Source organism: Acomys minous, assembly GCF_964271855.1.
Source record: "Acomys minous genome assembly, chromosome: 14".
NCBI classification, from domain to species: domain Eukaryota; kingdom Metazoa; phylum Chordata; class Mammalia; order Rodentia; family Muridae; genus Acomys; species Acomys minous.
Window position 1 is genome coordinate 23,253,645 of NC_140496.1, and position 19,423 is coordinate 23,273,067.

At 53.1% G+C, this 19,423-nt stretch overlaps 2 protein-coding genes across 2 annotated transcripts; both read left to right on the plus strand.

Moving 5' to 3' along the window:
- Positions 1–1,680: 1,680 nt before the first annotated feature.
- Positions 1,681–5,123, plus strand: RRAD (RRAD, Ras related glycolysis inhibitor and calcium channel regulator). Its single transcript, XM_084757886.1, has 5 exons — positions 1,681–1,901; positions 2,042–2,469; positions 3,138–3,211; positions 3,313–3,517; positions 4,470–5,123. Exons 2-5 carry the CDS (start codon positions 2,103–2,105, stop codon positions 4,745–4,747), a joined length of 924 nt encoding a protein of 307 aa, XP_084614012.1. The 5' UTR covers positions 1,681–1,901; positions 2,042–2,102; the 3' UTR covers positions 4,748–5,123.
- Positions 5,124–9,071: 3,948 nt separating this feature from the next.
- On the plus strand, positions 9,072–19,125 carry CDH16 (cadherin 16). Its single transcript, XM_084755573.1, has 18 exons — positions 9,072–9,180; positions 9,918–9,975; positions 10,407–10,493; positions 11,215–11,373; positions 11,444–11,582; positions 11,923–12,081; positions 13,595–13,791; positions 14,262–14,384; positions 14,563–14,713; positions 15,152–15,379; positions 15,465–15,541; positions 15,616–15,804; positions 15,885–16,126; positions 16,690–16,823; positions 17,443–17,685; positions 17,815–17,922; positions 18,234–18,350; positions 18,788–19,125. Exons 2-18 carry the CDS (start codon positions 9,931–9,933, stop codon positions 18,883–18,885), a joined length of 2,496 nt encoding a protein of 831 aa, XP_084611699.1. The 5' UTR covers positions 9,072–9,180; positions 9,918–9,930; the 3' UTR covers positions 18,886–19,125.
- The last annotated feature ends 298 nt before the right edge of the window (positions 19,126–19,423 follow it).

The window sequence follows — 19,423 nt, forward strand, 5'->3', positions numbered from 1 at the left end:
AGGTGCCTCGGCTCAGCTTCAGCTTACTTTGAGCACCTTATGAGCAAGCGGGCCCTGCATCATAAACCTCCTCACCTTATCCCCTAGCCAGTTTCCTCAATTCAAGGCCTTCGTAGGTTGCCAAGGAGACTAATGCAGCAGCAGAAATTTGGGCTCAAGTCTCCATGGCAACCTGCTACAGCCGACTAAGGTCCATCTATGTATGATGTCACCTGAGCCCCAGATGGGTGCCCTTCCGCCCCCACCACAGTCATCACAGTCGTCTAAGAGCATGTCCCTGTCCCAAAGTACGTCATAGCCTATACACAGAGACAGACAGACAGACAGGCAGACAGGCAGACAGACAGACGCACGAGCGCGTGCGCGTGCGCACGCACACACACACACACACACACACACACACACACACACACACACGTTGTCCAGTCTTCACCCTAGAGATGAGCAAGGAACGAGGTCATGGCATCCAATCCAGGGCTTGGTACCTTGAGTCTGGGAGAGAAGCAGACCCAGGACCAGGCCCCCAGCCCACCCTACCACCTCTCCCTCCCTCTGAGACTATCCCACTTTTCACCCAATGTCTGAGAAAGGGGAACTGCGAGGCAGTGGTGGCAGGTGGCACTACATCTATTGTTGCTATTGATAAAAGAGTCTGGCACACGGGTGCTCAGTATGGATCCGTGCAGCAAACAAAGTGAGTCTTAAACAAAGCAGAGGCCCTGGACATGGTGCCTGAGAGCCACCCCTCACCCACACCCTGCATTTGTACCCTTCCTGGGTGAGATGTCTGTGAGCCAAAGCCCCAGCTTGGGGCTCAGGAGCAGGAAGAACATGAAAACTAGCAAGGGGCTGGCTCCTTCTGTCACCCTAGATCTCCCTGACTCTGGGCAACCTCATACCCAGAAGCAAGATGGCTAGGGCCAGGGTTAGATATTTTTAGCAGTTACTGGCAGCTGCTTGGCATGCTTCGAGTTAGGGTGGGGACTTGAGTTTGCGTTTTCCTTTTTCTAGCTCTGTAGTTTCTCTCCAGGAGACAAGCACCTTGTAGACTCAAACAGAAAATTCCATTGCCCCCACCATAACCTTCTAAGAGACCCCAGGGATTTGTGGATGACACCAACCTTCATCGGGGAGACTCTTTAAGTACTAGCACAAGGACGGGAATAGGAAAACTATAGTGTTGACGCTAGAAATGCCAGTTTAGGACCCTCTAAATTCTGGCTAGGGTCCATGCCTGGAGGAATGGGTGCCGTAGGTTCTGAGTGTGTCTGGTCAAAAACCTGTCTACTGGCTTGGATAACAGGCCAGGGCTGAGCAAGAGAAGAGAGATTTCATTCTTAAAGAAACAGATCCAATTTTTCTCCAGAGGAAGTTGTACTTCACTGGTCCAGTTACCCACTACTGGCAGCCTCTGCACCATGCACCACTCCCGTACACCACTCACAACACACACTCTGCGCCCCACTTCCGTCTCTACACCCATCCACCTCTTCCCAGCCACCTGCCCGTCCCCGCCCCCGCCCCCGCCCTCGCCCCCTCCCCCTCCCGCGCGAGTTTGAGATCTTAGAAAGGAGGTGGGGGATTCCCGGGGTGGTGGATGCGTCAGCCTCACAGCAGCCTGGACTAGGGAAGACAGGGGGCGGGGGCGGGAGCGGGGGCGGGAACGGGGTAGGGGTGAGGGCAACTGGCAGGCTAGTGGAGGTTTAAATAGGAGGCCCTAGAGCCACAACCCAACACCAGCTGAGGGGCTGAGAAGGCTACAGAGGAGAGAAAGACTGCAGTCCTGACAGCGACAAAGGTCGGAGGAGCTGAACAAGCGTCTGCCAGTGGGCTCTGTCCGATCTGCCAGTGATCTGTGCTGGAGCGCTGACCAGGTTCTGATAGCATCTGTGTGAGAGTTGGTGAGTGTCCTCACGAAGCAGGGTAAACCACACTGGGGAGGAGAGTGGATGGGGACCCAGGTCCAGCTGCGTTACTGGTTAAGGCGTAGAGACCTCGTAGTTGGCAGGTCCTTCATCCTGAGCATCTTTCTTGACTCCAGAGACCTGCTCCCACGATAGAGCTGCCATCCCTTCCTGGTTCTCCCGACGGCGTCTAGGACGATGACCCTGAACGGCGGCAGCGGAGCGGGCGGGAGCCGAGGCGCGGGCCGGGAGCGCGACCGCCGTCGAGGCAGCACCCCTTGGGGCCCAGCACCTCCACTGCACCGCAGGAGCATGCCGGTGGACGAGAGGGACCTTCAGGCGGCGCTAGCCCCGGGCTCCCTGGCAGCAACTGCATCAGGAACTCGGACACAGGGCCAGAGGCTTGACTGGCCGGAAGGCTCCTCCGATTCGCTCAGTTCTGGAGGCAGCGGCTCGGAGGAGAGCGTTTACAAGGTGCTGTTGCTCGGGGCGCCTGGTGTGGGCAAGAGCGCTCTGGCGCGCATCTTTGGTGGTATAGAAGACGGGCCTGAAGCAGAAGCCGCAGGTGAGAGAATTGAGCTGTTTAGAGACAGATAGTTGGAGGGCAGGGGACCTAAACTAAAAATGGCAATTCTATGGAATTTCAAGGCACTTTCATAATCATGTTACTTGCGCGTCCAAGACGGAGAAACTGAAAAAAAGCCAGTTAATTTACTCCGTACTTACTCCCCGCCCCCCCCCCCGCCCGCCCTCAGCCTTTCCCTAACCCACATGGCAGCCCTTCATATGGAAGAAGAGCCCAAATAGAAGAGTCGAGTGCTGGTTATGACTTCTCTGTGGCTTGGGGCAGGACATTCCTATCTGTCAGGGATGGCAGGAACAAAATCAGAAAAAAGTTTCTAGGAGAGGGAAGTCGAGGGGCCAAGGTCTCCAGGGGATTGTGGCAACCACTATGCTAACCCTCCAGCCACTATGATCACACCCACCCTGGACGCAGGCAGCAGGAGGGCAGGGAGCCCTGGACACCCAGTACTTTGCTAGTTTAGGAACATAGAGGTGGAGGTCAGGCATACCATGTCCTCCAGTCCCCAGTTCCCAGGCAACGGTCTGCTAATAGAGAAGAGTTATCAGAGGGCTCTGAGAGGTGGGAGGTGTGCTCAGAAGAAGGCTGACACTGGACACAGGGAACTTTTGCCAGCCAACTGATAACTTGGCTGTTGGCTCTCTTCCCAGGGCACACGTATGACCGTTCTATCACCGTGGATGGAGAAGAAGCATCACTTATGGTCTACGACATTTGGGAACAGGTAGGATGCAGGCTGGGTCACAGACAATGAGGGGAAGCAGCGCTGGGGAAGGGCCTTGGTGAGAATGACAGGGTTGTATGTGTGTTTGCGTTCCCCTCCAGGATGGGGGCTGCTGGCTGCCTAGCCACTGCATGGCCATGGGGGATGCGTACGTCATTGTCTACTCAATAACGGACAAGGGCAGCTTTGAGAAAGCCTCAGAGCTCCGGGTCCAGCTGCGGCGGGCACGGCAGACAGACAACGTGCCCATCATCCTCGTGGGCAACAAAAGTGACCTGGTGCGCTCTCGTGAGGTCTCTGTGGATGGTAAGCAAGAAAGAGAGGGAGATCCTGGCTGGGCTGCGGGCCAGTTGGTCTTGGCTCAGTTTGAGTCCCTGGGGGATCATCAGTGGCTAAAAATGCCCAAGAAGAAAACTTAGTGATGGACGGTGGGGGAGATGCCGCTGGTCCATCGGGCTCCTGAAAGCCCGACCTAAAACAAAAGGAAAGAAAGAGCCAGATCTGATAAGGGGAATGCACCTTCCTTGGCTGTTCCTTGAGTCGATGCCTGGCAGGTGACAAGATTTAACGCCTTTAATCCCAGCACTCGGGAGGCAGAGGCAGGCGGATCACTGTGAGTTCGAGGCTAGCCTGGTCTGGTCTACCAAGGCTACACAGAGAAACCCTATCTCGAAAAACCAAAAAAAAAAAAAAAAAAAAAAAAGAAAGAAAGAAAGAAAGAAAGAATGGGGCTGAGGAAACAGAAGAACATGTAGAGAATCAGGAGATCAGAACCCAGAACCCGATTCCAGGCCACACCAGTCTCAGAATAAGCCTGGCTCTTCTTTACCAAGCTTCAGCATCCTTCTTTGTGGCCTGCAGTACCAAGTACTTCAAACTCGGTGACCTTGTCCCCACTCCAGCCCGTTGGGCCATTTTTTTTTTTATAGTAGCAAGTCATAAAATACTTAGCTGTCAGTTTTCATTTGCATTGGTCCACAATTGCAGACTACATTCAAAACGCTGGGCTTTAAATAAATGAATGCCTGTTGTGGGCCACCATAAACTTTGGGGGCATATTCTGCCTACCAAGTGCCCCCGCCAAGGGATGTTTGGGACTCTCAGTACAGGAGCTGGGATCTCCACGTCTCTAGGAATGCTAGGGTTCTGGCTTCCATTACCAGAGAGTTTGTGAGTTGTAGCTGCCAGATACAGCAAGAGTTTGAGCTGGCCTCCTCCGCTCCTCATTCACTGTCACATGTCTGCCCCCACCACACAGAGGGCCGGGCCTGCGCAGTGGTCTTCGACTGCAAGTTCATCGAGACATCAGCAGCGCTGCATCACAACGTCCAGGCACTGTTTGAGGGTGTCGTGCGCCAGATACGCCTGCGAAGGGACAGCAAAGAGGATAACGCCCGGCGGCAAGCTGGCACTCGGCGACGGGAAAGCCTTGGCAAGAAAGCCAAACGCTTTCTGGGCCGCATCGTAGCTCGCAACAGCCGCAAGATGGCCTTCCGTGCCAAGTCCAAGTCCTGCCATGACCTCTCCGTTCTCTAAGGCCCGATGGGCCTCTCACTTAGTGGGCCAGTGGATGGGGTGGAGGGGCCGGCCTAGCCAACTGCTCTAGATGCCTCAGAGCTGGCCCAGCCTCTGCGATTCTCAGAACTGTCGGCTGTGCACACCCTGTCTCGTGGTCAAGGACAGACAGACAGTGCTAACCAGGGAGGCAACTCCAAACAGCCCACGAGGCCTCAGCCCATGGAGATGCATGTGCAGGCCCACGTGCGTATTGAGCAGCCTGAACGCAGCTTGTGAGCAGGACTCTGCCTTTCTCCACGTGGGTATATGTGCCCTGGAGTGAGGCCGCCCAGTAAGGTTGTTGTTTGTTTACATGCAGATTTTTGTAATAAAGACTATTTCCTGACAAGCCGGAGCTTTTGAGTATGTTTCTTTCACGGTGGCTTCAAGAGCAGAAAAAGACTGAAGTTGGGAGCTAAGGACTCCCTGCCGGCATGACCCATTGTGTGGTGTTGGCGGGCCTGCTACTTGGCCTGGATATAACCAGCACAGTGGAGGGAACAGGTGGAGAGTGTATGGTGGTTAGAAGGAAGCGTTGAAGAAGCAGAAGGAGGAAACCTGCCCCCCCTTCCCCTCCCCCTTCCCCCCTCTCCCCCCCCCCAACTCCCAGCCTGTTATCTAGATCTGCTTGCACTGGGGCCTGGCATTGTCTAGCTAACTGAGGATTCTACCGCCTCCCCATGCTTAAAGGGAAACTGAGGCTGCCCAAGGAAGCACACTCTGCTTTGGCTCTTGCAGGCCGCCAAGATTGTGGGCTGAGGCTCGGTAGCATATATTTCTGCCCTGCCCCTCCTAATGGGGGGAAAATCAGCCAAAGTAGGGATGTGACAGGGAAGGCTTCAGAGATGCGGCTGGGGGGGGGGGTGCAGGGGTGTGGGGGGGGAGCTGGCTGGTGCTTAGGGGGAGGTCTTGGGGGAGGCACACTCGGGCACTGATGGCTTCTCCACTTCCCGGCTGAAGGTATGCCCAGTGTTCCGTCTGCCAGTGCCTGTGCTAGCACATGTCTTTAGCAAGGATAGCCCCCTGGAGCTTTCCCAGTCTGAAAAGCAGATTTCACATTTCTATAGGAATGTGTCCCTGTGTGCATCACTGGCTCCCCACCCATCCAGGCCCTCCTAGAAGTGGAGCATGTGACTCCCCCTGTATTACTTTAGAAAACAAAACAAAACAACAGAACTTGGAGCCCCACACACTATAGGCAAGTTCTTTACCCCTTAGCTGCCTCCTCAGGCAATTTGTTTTTTTTTTCTTTGTTTGTTTTAGTTTTAGGGTTTTGTTTTGGTTGGTCTGATGTTTTTTGTTTTGTTTTGTTTTGTTGGTTTTTCGAGACAGAGTTTCTCTGTAGGCTTGGCTGTCCTGGACTTACTTTGTAGACCAGGCTAGCCTCGAACTCACAGAGCTCTGCCTGCCTATGCCTCCCGAGTGCTGGGATTAAAGGCGTGCATCACCACTACCCGGCTTCAGCCAATTTGTTTTAAGATGGGGATCTCTCTAAATTGCCCAGGCTGGCCTAGAATTTGCAATCCTCGTGTCTTGGCCTCCTGAATAGCTAAGATTACAGGCCTTACCATCAGGCCAGCTCTCCTCTGAGACTCTTTTTCTCTCCTCCTTCCCTCCTTCCCTCCTTCCCTCCTTCCCTCCTTCCCTCCTTCCCTCCTTCCCTCCTTCCCTCCTTCCCTCCTTCCCTCCTTCCCTCCTTCCCTCCTTCCCTCCTTCCCTCCTTCCCTCCTTCCCTCCTTCCCTCCTTCCCTCCTTCCCTCCTTCCCTCCTTCCCTCCTTCTGTGTGTTTCCCTATGTGCTGCCGTGGCTGTCTACGCATGTGCACAGTGTGTATTGGGACACTAAATGTGGGTGTCAGGTGTCTTCCCCAATCACTTTCTTTGAAACAGAGCCTCTTGTTGAACCTATAGTTTAGCAATCAGATAGACTAACTGACCAGCAAGCCCCACGGACCCTCCTGCCTCCACTTTCCCAGGGCTAAGTGACAAGAACTTCACCCGGCTTTTACATGGGTGCTCGGAACTGAACTTGTGTCCTTATTCTTAACTAAACCATCTCCTCATCCCCCTCCTCCAACCTTCTTGACATGGGTGACAACATAGGCGTCTACCTGCAGAAGTGTCCACTTACCTACAGTCTCTCTTGTGTGTGTGTATGTGTGGTTTTGGTTACCCTTAACTGGCTACAGTCTAAAAATATGAAAAAGAAAATGCTAGGAATCAGCAGTTCATAACTTTTAAATTAGATAATGATCTGAATAATGTGAGTAAATCTTAAGCCATCCAGTTCTGACTCATTCAGGATGTGACTCGGCCTTTGTCAAACGTGTCCCTGCTGTATAGGCTACCCACCTGTTAGTCACCTAGACTAACAGGTCAGCCCTCCAGTAGCACAGTGCTTGTCACCATACAACCGTTATAGGGTAGTGACACTGGTAATTTATATATGACAAAGAGAGGCTATCAAGTGCTCCTGTAAGTGAAAAGACGTGTACTGGAAGAAATACAGTAGATAGAAGGTTTGATATTATCCATAGTGTAGGCATCCACTGGGGGGTCTTGGAGTGTGTTCCTCCGACAAGGAAGACTCCTGAGCACTGCCGCTTGGTGATGGGTAGGAAGTAGCTGAGTGGGCCTGTTCATTTTCAAAGCCTGGAAGTAGCCTGAGACAAGGGCCCACATGTTTCTTCATTCTGCAAAGTCTTGGGAGCCTTCGAGACCTGGTTAGAACCCTAGCTGCAGCTCACTCAATATCGAAAAGAGAATTGAAGGCAGCTCCTCAATGGGTGGGGTTAAGGGAAACTTCTGAGACTCCCCCACATCCTCCCCAGGCAGTATTGACTGTTCAAAGCTTCTGTTGCTTACACACACACACACACACACACACACACACACACACACACACACACACACAGAGGTATGTGGGAAGCTTGCTCTTGCAGGTGGAGGTCCCCAAACCTGAAGAGAAGAGCCTGGACAACGGGCAAACTTCACCCAGCTTTTACATGGATGCCCAGAACTGAACTTGTATCCTTATTCTTAACTAAGCTATCTCCTCATGCCTCCTCCTGTACCTCAAGGTATGACAAGGGGACAGTTCTCTATTCAGAGTGGAGTGGGTGAAATAACAATGGCATATGCTCAGAGAAGTTCTGGGTGCCGGTTATAGGTACTCAGTATGTGTGAGACATCCCCTTCAACAACCGCCCCCCACATATAGCACTAACCCAGACTTTGTGCCTCAGTGATCCCAAAACAGACACTCAGTTTGTCCTGGCCCAGATGCTAACCAGATTCTCCATAAGAAGTCCTCGGGGGAGCGGGGAAACCCCAAAACGTGGAAGGACAACAAGAGGTGGGAGACCAGGATCTTCTTACTCTCTCTCTCTCCTCTTCTGAGACTCCCAGAAAACAAACCTTCTGTTGAGTCTGCTTAGCCAGCCTTATGGGGGAAGTGAGGAGGCCCTGATGAGCCTGGCAACTCCCTCGATGTTGCATAAACAGGCTCAATCTTCTCTTTTCTTCTTAGACACATGAGATGGGTCAGTGCTTCACCTTTGTCAGTGTTCTGGGGCCATTGTGAGGCTCGGGGAGCTTTGGGGGACCTCTCAGGCTTCTGGTCCAATCCTCTGGATTCACTGATGTGTATATAGAGCTTCTAACACCCACTTGGGGTCATGTGCCCTTCGGGTTACACTCCCAACCCTTCTCTTAGCTCCACAAGCCACTTGGCAGTACTTGGGGCATGCAAAGGTCATATCCTGCCCAGAGGGACTCCCAGGCTAATAAATGGGAGACGAGCTGGAGCCTTCTGTGCATCAGTAGAGACAGTTCATGGTGTGGAACGGGGGAACTACCAGAGGTGGTCCCCATCCAGCCTGTTAGTGTAAGGGCTTTCCTGGAGAAGGGGTCATTTGTGCTTGCTGCACAAGTAGGTATTTACTACCCTGATAAAGGGTGGGAAGAGCATTCCCGGCACAAGGAACAGGATCTGCAGAGATCTGGCTACAGATGCCACTGCACAGAGAAGTGGGGCCAAGGCTGAAGCCTTAAAAAAAAAAAAAAAAAAAACTGTAACCAAGCCCAGAGGGCCAGGAAGTGCTCATTGGGCTGTGTCAAGGTGGGAGTGACAGACCAAGATCTGCCCACCTCCTAGGGCTGGCAGTCACGGATGCTTAGCAGTCCTGGATTTCCAAAGTCAATAAGTAACTTAGGGAAGGTGGGAGCGAGGCAGGGCCGGGCCTGCTGCTGTGGGCCCAGTGGCATTTTCCACTCCTGAGCAATCGTGCTGGAACCGCCTACCTGCTTAAGTGTCCACCTTGCCTTGCTCCACCTAGCCCAACTTGCCAGAGCTCCCTGAAGAAAGAGCCCTCTCTCCTGGAAGCTGGACCAAGGGAGAGGCTTTGGGCATCAGTAGGTGAAGGGCTGGGAGCTCTTGGGTGGGCAGGGCTGGGGTTGAGGGTAGGGGCACTACCACGTCCTTCAGATATCTGGGTAAGAATACTTGGGGATCCATCTTGCAGTGGTGTGTGTGCCTCTGTGTGTGTGTGTGTGTGTGTGTGTGTGTGTCTGTGTGTGTCTGTGTGTGTCTGTGTGTGTGTATGTGTGTGTGTGAAGGTTGCATATTCATAGCTCCCTGTTGAGATGTGCCTTCCTGCCCAGGGAGCAGTCTCTGTCTGGAGGGTGGCAGTAAGAAACAGGATAATCCCCAACGCCTGAGCCACAGGTCCTCTGTTCCAGAAGGAAACCTCTTGTGGTCAAGTCCTCCATGACCTTGGCCAGGCCCGGCCATTCTGGCCTTGCCTGAAACATGGAACAGCTGCAGGAAGTGACGGTGGGCTGCTGAATACCTAGCCCTTTGGGATCTGGGAGCTAAGCAGGGCCTATAGCAGGAAGGAGAAAGGGGTTTGGGGGTGAAAACTTCTATGGCACTGATTGCAAGAGCAAAATCCAAGAGGCAGGACGGTTGGACTTAGTAGTAGCCTCACTTGGTCTAACGGAAGAGCTAAACATTTGCAATAGAGAACCAGAGGCCGTCACAGGGAGAAGAGGACACTAGGCCACAATGAGAGCCCTCTAGCCGTATATATATGGGGTCAAACCCTTCTCCCTGCCCTTCTGTGCTAGACTCTCACTTTCATGTCCCTCAGGCCCACCTCGACCATGATCTCTGCCTGCCTGTGGCTACTATGCCTCTCTGTTATTCAGGTGAGTCGGGCCTTGCGTCTCCCTTCAGATCGCAACCTTGGGGGTTAACGCTGGTGTCCCCAATCTCACCTAGACTCATCACACTGGCCATAAGAGCAGTGTGGGTGCCAGGTGCAGTGCCTGCCGCAAACCTGTAATCCCAGCACTCTGGGAGGCAGAGGCAGGCAGATCTCTGTGAGTTCAAGGCCAGCCTGGTCTACAAAGTGAGTCCAGGACAGTCAAGGCTACACAGGGAAACCCTGTCTTGAGGGTGGGGAAAAAAAGAGTAGTACGGGAGTTGGCAGTTCAGAGTCGGAGCTATGGACCTGCTGTGGGATCAGGAAGTCTAAGACCTCAAGATGGATGAACTGAGATTTTGTAGGCCGGGGAGGGATCAGCAATCCCCTCTTCCAGCCAGTGCCCGTGGAACAAGGTGAGAACTTCCTCCACAGGTGTCTGCCACCGAGGCCCAGCCTGCAGAGCTAAGTGTGGAGGTCCCCGAAAACTATGCTGGAAATTTCCCCTTGTACATAGTCAAGGTGAGCCTGGGCACAGAGTGGGTTCCCGTCACCCCCAGCATGGTGCTTCTCCTACCTCTAGGGCCAGTTCTCTTTCCTGCCACGGCTCTCCTTAGAGTCCTGCTTTCTACACGGTGTGCGGATTAGTCAAAGTAACTTAACAGGATTTTAGTCCCAGAGGAAAGTGGAGCTCTGAGTTAAAGAACAGAAGGGATGGTACTGGGTATGGCGGCGTGTGTCTGCAATCCTAGCACGGGAGAGGCTGTGAAGGGAGAGTAAAGAGTTTGATGCCAGCCTAGGCCACGTCGGGAGATCTTGTCTAAAAAGGAGAAGGCACGTGGGTGGAGCAGTTCCAGCTTCGGGCAGAGGGGAGCAGGGAGTGTGGGGGAATATCAGGCACTAGAGGAAAAGTTCTGCCTCTGAAGCTTTGATACTGGATTTGAGATCCCATGCAGGTGCCAGCTCCTTCTGAGACTCAGTTTCCCCATATCTAAAATGGAGCCTTATAGGTCAAGGTGGTATCTATCCTCTGGCTCAGTGCTTCTCAACCTTCCTAATGCCGTGACTCTTTAAGAACGGGTCCCCGTGCTGTGGGGGGCCCCAACCACTTCAGAACTGTAATCTTGCTACTGTTATGAAGCATATGGTAAATATCTGATGTGCAGCACATCAATAAGTGACCCCTGAGAACCGCTGAGTCTAGCCCCGCCCCTAGTTCTTTGCCTCTCTTCTCTCTTACCAGCTATTGCTACCCCTCGGGAAGGATGAAGGCCATATTGTCCTATCAGGGGACGCAGGCGTGGACTCGGCTCAAGACCCCTTTGTTGTGGATCCAGAGTCTGGTTTTCTGATGGCCACGAGGGCCCTGGACTGGGAGGAAAAGGCAGAATACCAGCTACAGGTATGACAGACTGAGGTATACAGACAAGCAGGCAAGACTGAGCTGGGGACCAACGACCCTTCCCTTCCAGGTCACCTTGGAGTCTGAGGATGGACTTGTCTTGTGGGGTCCACAGCTTGTGACTGTGCACGTGAAAGATGAGAATGACCAGGTACCCCAATTCTCCCAGGCCATCTACAGAACCCAGCTGAGCCAGGGCACCAAGCCTGGTGAGTTGGCAAGGGCAACCACTGCGTGGTAAAGTCAGGTAGACACCGATAAGACATCAGACAGTAAAGAGACAGTTACCAAGGACAAATCAGCAGGGTTCCAGCTGTCCTCCAAGGCTGTCCCCATTCTATGCTCTCCAGCTCCATTAATGGCTCCATCTACTGGGGGGTGGGGGGTGGGTCTCAGTTTACTCTTTTGTGAAATGGGGTGAAAAAACAGGCTCACCTCCAGAGCCTTGATACAATGGTGAGCACAGACAGAAGCTCTGAGAAGAGAGAGGGAGGCGCAGGAGTCTCCCTGTCAGTGCCATCCTTTACAGCATACCCCTCCCCCACCCAGGGGTCCCCTTCCTCTTCCTTGAGGCTTCTGATGGGGATGCACCAGGCACGGCTAACTCGGACCTTCGGTTCCACGTTCTGAGCCAGTCTCCAGCTCAGCCTTTACCGGATATGTTCCAGCTGGACCCAAGACGAGGGGCTCTGGCCCTTAGTCCCAAGGGTAAGCGTGACTGGGTTTGATGGAGGGAGGGTCAGGGGATGCTGGTAAGTGATGGGTAGGTGATGGGTAGGAGAAAGGGCATCCCAGGCAGAGGCCAAGGCTGGGATGTGCATGACGAGTTCAGAAATGGGATAGAGGGAGGACCAGGTAGGACTGGATGAAAGAGCTGTAGTTAAGATGCCTCGGGAATGATGCGGAGCTAGATCAACAGTACAGGTTAGCGATGGAAGGATAAGTGACTCACACCTAAATGCGGCTAGCCACCTTCTCACCCATCTAGCCCCCCAAATGACCTGCCCAGGGTAGCTGCCCAACACTGGCTCATCCATATACTCTCCTACCCTCATAGCCACACCCCTGCCTAGTCAACGGTCCATTCTCTCAGCCTGACGCCCACCTATCTGCCCTCCCCCTCCCCCTGGCCGTACAACTACCTCACCAGTCCCTCAGCCTCTCACTGAGGACGTGAAGTTGCAGCCTGCCAAGAGCCAGTCACGTACTTACAATGGTGACCGGAGAGGCGGTGCTGTGGTTTAAGGGCACTGGCTGCTGTTGCAGAGGCCCTGAGTTCAATTCTCAGCATCCATTTCATAAACCGTCCGTAACTCCAGTTCCTGGGAATTGGATGCCCTCTTCTGGCCTTTTCTGGTACTTGCATTCATGGGGGTACACACAATACACATAAATAATAAAATAAAGCTTTAAAACAAAAAGACTATAGTATCCCTTAATATTTTTCTTTCTTTTTCTCTTTTTGGGTCCTTTTTGTTTGGTTGGTTGGTTGGTTGGTTGATTGGGGTTTTTTTTTACATAGGATTTCTTTGTGTAGCCTTGGCTGTCCTGGAACTAGCTTTGTAGACCAGGCTAGCCTCAAATTCATAAAGGCCACTGCCTCCCACATGCTAACATCAAAGGCATGCACCACCAGTACCTGGCTTCTTTTTGAGTCTTTTTGGTTTGGTTTGGTTTTTGGTTTTGGGGGGGGGTTGGTTTTTTGGTTTTTTTTTTTTTTTTTTTGCAGGGGTGGGTCGGTTGAGTCTTTTAAACTACAAAGCAAGTCCAGGACAGCCAAGGCTACAACAGAGAAAGCCTGTAATAATAATAATAATAATAATAATAATAATAATAATAATAATAATAATAATAATAATAATAATAATAATAATTGTTATTATTATTATTATTATTATTATTATTATTATTATTATTATTATTAGAGATGTGTGGGTATTTTGCCTGTATCTATGTCTATACATCACATGTATGCCTGATGCCTATAGAGGCCAGAAAAGGGCATCGGGTCCCCTGGAACTGGAGTTACAGGCAGGTGTTAGCTGCCAGGTGGTACTGGGAATACTGCATGGGTCCCCTGGAAGAGCCGCCGAACCATCTCTCCAGTCCCCCAGCCCCCCAAACACCTGCAGTATGCTTGGCTTCCCGTTTGGTACTGGCTGAGGATGTTTTGGGCCTTCCTCCCTGTGTCCATGCTCAGCTGACCTTCTGTCCCTTCTAGGAAGTACCAGCTTAGACCATGCCCTTGAAGAGCCTTACCAGCTCTTGGTACAGGTCAAGGACATGGGCGACGAGCCCTCGGGCAACCAGGCTATGGCCACTGTGGAGATCTCCATAGTAGAGAACACCTGGGCACCCCTAGAGCCTGTTCACCTGGCAGAGAATCTCAGGGTTGCATATCCACACAGCATTGCCCAGGTGAGAAGTGGCTGGAGTTAGCCCCACGGCTAGTGCAGCTGGGCCTGAGTCACACGGATGCTCGGACATCCCTTCCTTCACAACCCACTGTGAGGTGGGCAGCAAGCGGACACTACATCGTCTGCTCTCCTCTGGCAGGTGTGAATCTGTGTTCTGACATCCGCAGCTTGCCTGAGGCTTCCTCAGGGAGTATATATAGCTGCCAACTGTCACTGCCATGAGGATTGTCACCCAAGCCAGGAATGTCTTTGGCCTTTTCTAGCAATGCCTTGGGGTGAGGCCCAGACTGAGAAAGCAGAAAATAAAATAACCTGGTAATTTAGGTACTTTGGGCAAGGTCCAGGCTTGGACCAGGGTAAGGTTGTCACAAGTAGCAAGACACAAGCGCTAAGGGTCCAGGCTTCTTGGCCTGACCTAGATCCTTCCTGCCTCTCAGCCTGGAGTGCTTTCACTTTCTGTGCCCCTCTCAGGTTCGCTGGAGTGGAGGAGATGTACATTACCAACTGGAGAGCCAGCCTCCAGGACCCTTTGATGTGGACTCAGAAGGAAGGATCCATGTAACCATGGAGCTGGACCGAGAGGCTCAGGCTGAGGTGAGGTGAGAGGGAGCCCCTGGGCAGACTGGAGGGTGCTCTGTTACATCCCCTCACAGATGCTGAGGCACCGAAGACAGCCCAGAAGAGATGGGGATGGCCATCAGAAGGGACTTCAATCCTCCCCAGGCTGGAGCCACCCTTGGCCCTAACCTGAAGTCCCCACTGCCCACTCCAGTACCTGCTCCAAGTCCGAGCTCAGAATTCCCGTGGCGAGGACTATGCGGAACCCCTGGAGTTGCAGGTGGTGGTGACGGACGAGAACGACAATGCACCTGTTTGCTCCCCACATGACCCAACACTCAACATCCCTGAGCTCAGCCCCCCAGGTGGGTTACAGGCCTTGTCAGGAGCAGGGAAAGGGCAGAGTTCCTAGAAACCATCCCGTCTTGCTGCATTGGGAAAGGTTTTGCTTCAGAGCTCTCTATCAAAGCCAAACACACCATACATCACACACACACTCAAACACACTCCCCCACACACACTCACATACACCACACACCCACACACACACACCACATACACACGCACGTGCATTTACACAGACACACCGCATACATCACACATATTCATACACATCACACACACACAATACACACACATACACCACATACACACACTCACACAACACACACACTAAGCCATACACTCACACACACCACATACACAACACATACTCACACAACACACACACACACACACACCACATATTTGCATGTGCAAGTGTGTGTGCGCGTGTTCAAGTGGGTGGGGTTGTTGTCTTATAGGAACTGAAGTGACCAAGCTGTCAGCAGAGGATTTGGACGCCCCCGGATCACCCAATTCCCACATTGTGTATCGGTGGTTGAGCCCTGCACCTGAGGAGGGGACTGAAGAAAAAGCTTTCGAGTTAGATTCCACTTCAGGCAGTGTAACACTGGGAACTGCCCCACTCCATGCTGGCCAGAACATCCTGCTTCAGGTGTTGGCTGCTGACTCAGCAGGAGCAGAGGGTGGTAAGTACCCTGATGGTGGATGGCCTTGGCCGCTGGCCCCTCTGCTCCTACTGGGACCTCACCATCAAACCCTCCCCTATGTCAGGACTCAGCAGCACATGTGAGGTGACTGTCATGGTCACAGACATCAACAACCACGCCCCCGAGTTCATCACCTCCCAGGTAAGCTCACCCAGAGGTATGGAGATCATTGGCCGGGTGCTGGCGCTGTTCACCAAACATCTCCATCTTTCCAGATTGGGCCTGTAAGTCTTCCTGAGGATGCAGGGCCTGGGGCTCTGGTGACCACACTCACAGCCACTGATGCTGACCTTGAACCTGCCTTCCGCCTCATGGACTTTGCCATTGAAGACGGAGACCCGGAAGGGATTTTTGACCTGTCCTGGGAGCCAGAATCTGACCATGTCCAGCTCAGACTCCAAAAGGTTAGGAGGCTGGCAGGTGGTGAAGGGTCACAAATGTGTCGTCCTGACCCACACAGTGACCCAGAACTCACTGGTTCCAGAACCTCAGCTACGAGACAACTCCTGTTCACAAGGTGGTAGTGGTGGTAGGGAACGTGGAGGAACTGGTGGGCCCAGGCCCGGGCCCTGCAGCCACAGCCACGGTGACTGTACTGGTGGAAAGGGTGATACCACCCCTCAAGTTGGACCAGGAGAGCTATGAGGCCAGCATCCCAGTCAGCGCCCCTGCCGGCTCCCTCCTTCTGACCATCCAGCCCTCAGACCCTGTGAGCAGAACCCTCAGGTAAGCCAAAAGCCCTGCCCCTTACCTAGCCTGGATTTCCCATGCTCCCCAAGAATGACTTCAACACCCCAGAGAAACTCATTTATATACGGCCTAAAATATTCCTCCAACTATGAGTAATGCCAAGGGTCTGACTCCTGGAGAGTCAGGGCTGGATGGAGTAGGTAGACATGGAGGGGGGAGGGGGTGTATAGGCCCCATGGGAGCTCCAGTTAGTCCTCCTTAAGGGAGTGCCACCACCCACATTGAAGCTGTGCCTGGGTCTGAGCCCTCCAGACTTCTTCGCAGGATGCTCTAAAAGCTAATGAAGCTGAACTAGATGCCACCCCCACCCCCCACCCCACCCCCACAGGTTCTGATAATCCTACCCCTACCTACAGTTCAAACACCCTATCACCAACAAATCCTGAAACTGGGTGGCTGGGCTAACCCGCATTGTTGTTGGCCCTAAGTCACCGGAAGGATCTAGGACTTGAGTAGGCCACACCACCCTGGCAGTTTCTGGGCAGAACGCTGGATACTGTTACAGTGCCTCCCCTAAACACACCTTCTTTGGGCCTCAGGTTCTCCCTGGTCAATGACTCAGAGGGCTGGCTCTGCATCAAGGAGGTCTCTGGGGAGGTACACACAGCCCAGTCCCTGCAGGGTGCCCAGCCTGGGGACACATACACCGTGCTTGTGGAGGCCCAAGACACAGGTATGATCAAGCAGTAGTGAAGTCTTCTCAAGGGATTGCAACTCCACTTGCAAACTTTCTATGAAAACCACCCTTGGGGTTGACACTCAAAAGTCCCCAACCCTGTCCCATGAGCTTCTTGGGCTGTCAACTCAAGGGACAGACAGGACAAGGAACACTAGAGTGGGAAAGTTGGAAGGAAGGCCAGGAACTGAGGCAGGAACACTAAGATGGACCAAGAGGGACACTGAAGCCAGGTGAAGGGGACTCCTGTGAATGACACTTTAATAGGATAAACAACTGTCCCTGGGAAGGCAAGTCGGGAAGGGTACATCAGGCATTCCATGGAAGTCAGAAGAGTTAAACTCCTCTGTGGCCCAGGGCATGTCTGTTGGCTAGCATCAACAGTGAGACAAATTTGGCATCTAGAAAGATACAGGTGGGCCGGGTAATTGTTCAAACAGTGACAGGATGAAGGGTATAACGAGGAAGAGACTGATGGGGGAAGTAACAGGGTGGGAAGAAGGAGTTGGGGCACAGAAGTATGAAGGAAAGCAGCGGAGTAAGACTAATGGGTTGCGTGGAGTACATGGGGACCAGCCCAGGTTCTCAGAGGCTTACTTCATCCCCAACAACGCAGATGATCCAGGACGGAGCACTTCTGCCCCTGTTGTGGTCCATTTCCTGAAGGCCCCTTCCGTCCCAGCATTGACTCTGGCCTCTGGGCCCAGCCGACACCTCTGTACGCCCCGCCAAGACTACGGTGTGCTTGTCAGTGGGGCCAGTGAGGACCCTGACCTGGCCGACAAGAATGGTCCCTACAACTTTGCTCTTGGTCCCAACCCCACCGTGCAGCGGGATTGGCGCCTCCAACCTTTCAATGGTATGTGGCAGGGGAAAGGGAATGGCACTGTGGAGGGCAGTGAGGTGGGGGTAGGGTTGGATGTCGGGGAGCAGCTCACATGGAGCCTGTCCAGGCTAGTGACCCTAATCATCCTCTACACCCCGGCAGATTCCCACGCCTTCCTCACCTTGGCCTTGCATTGGGTAGAGCCTGGTGAATACATGGTACCTGTGGTTGTCCACCACGACGCTGAGACGTGGCAACTCCAGGTCCGAGGTGAGGCTAGGACTTGCCTGCAGCCAAAGTCGCCATCTTTACTTCCTGAGGGAGCCGTCAGGGTACAGGGGAAAGAGCCTGAGTATACACGACGCACTCTCATATAGACAGCACACGCCTGTACACACTTGCACACGTGTGGCTGGGCCGACGTACTTGTGTATATCCTGCCGTACGCACAGGAACACATGCACCTCGACACACACATGCCTCCATAGGCGTGCACAAAGAACGTGTATCAGCCACAGGAAGTTCTAAGCAGCTGGAAGCTCCCCAACTCTAGCACTCTTCTTCTTCGTTCCCCACCCTAGTGGTCGTATGTCGCTGCAATGTGGAGGGACAATGCATGCGCAAGGTGGGCCGCATGAAGGGAATGCCCACGAAACTGTCAGCAGTGGGCGTCCTCTTGGGCACCCTGGCAGCAATAGGTAATGGAGGCTTTTCTGTCTTTATTCCCATAAATTTGCTCTTCGGTGATTTTCTTCACCGGTTCTAGTACAAGGCTGTGAGGTGTCTTTATCTTGGGGGGAGGGGGGTCTACGTGAACAGCTCACTGACTTCTCCTCTGAACTCCCCAATCTGATCCCAGAGAAAATGTATGCGTGAGCGAGGAGAGATGCGGAATGGGGGACAACTGGGCCTTTACCACTTTGACCAGCCCTTTAAAAAACAAAACACAAAACTTTATAAGCTGGGCATGGTGGCACACGCCTTTAATCCCAGCACTCAGGGAGGCAGAGGCAGGCAGATGGCTGTGAGTTCGAGGCCAGCCTGGTCTACAAAGCAACAGCCGAGGCTACACAGGGAGACCCTGTCTTCTCATCTTCCCTTCTGAGGGCTAACCCATTCTTCTCGGACCCCTCAGGCTTCATCCTCATTCTTGTCTTCACCCACTTGGCCCTGGCAAGGAAGAAGTACCTGGATCAGCCAGCAGACAGCGTGCCCCTGAAGGGAGCGGCGTAGTGATCCACACAGCCCCAGCTCCATCGGAACTCACTGAGAAAGGGCCCACCCAGTACCCAAGATGCCCTGGGTGCCAAGACAGAGTATAAAGCCCTTTGCCTTCTTGGGTTGGAGACACTATCAACCAGGCATGTCTGCAAAGCTGAGCATCTGCTTTACAGACCGACCACGGGAACCGCTCCAAATGACAGCTCTCTGTCCTATAATAAAGGCTCAGAGAACCAGGCTGGACCCTGTAAAGGATGTCTGCACTGTGTCTGTATATCCATGTGAACGTGTGTGAGTGAGCACTATTACCCCTTCATGCCTGCCCCGTCTCCTGTCATACAAAGTAGGTCTGGAGGCTTGGTAAGGTCCCTTGTGAGGAAGGACACAAGGACATCATCTGGGCTGTTGGTGAGAATTTGGGGTCAACACAATGTGGGTCTCCAAGAGCCTGGTAGCCACAAGCCCTAGGGTAGCTATAAAGGTAAGGTAAAGGACTATCTTTCCAGGAGTCACTCCTGTGTGCTCAGGGCATCTCTGTGCTATGGGACCA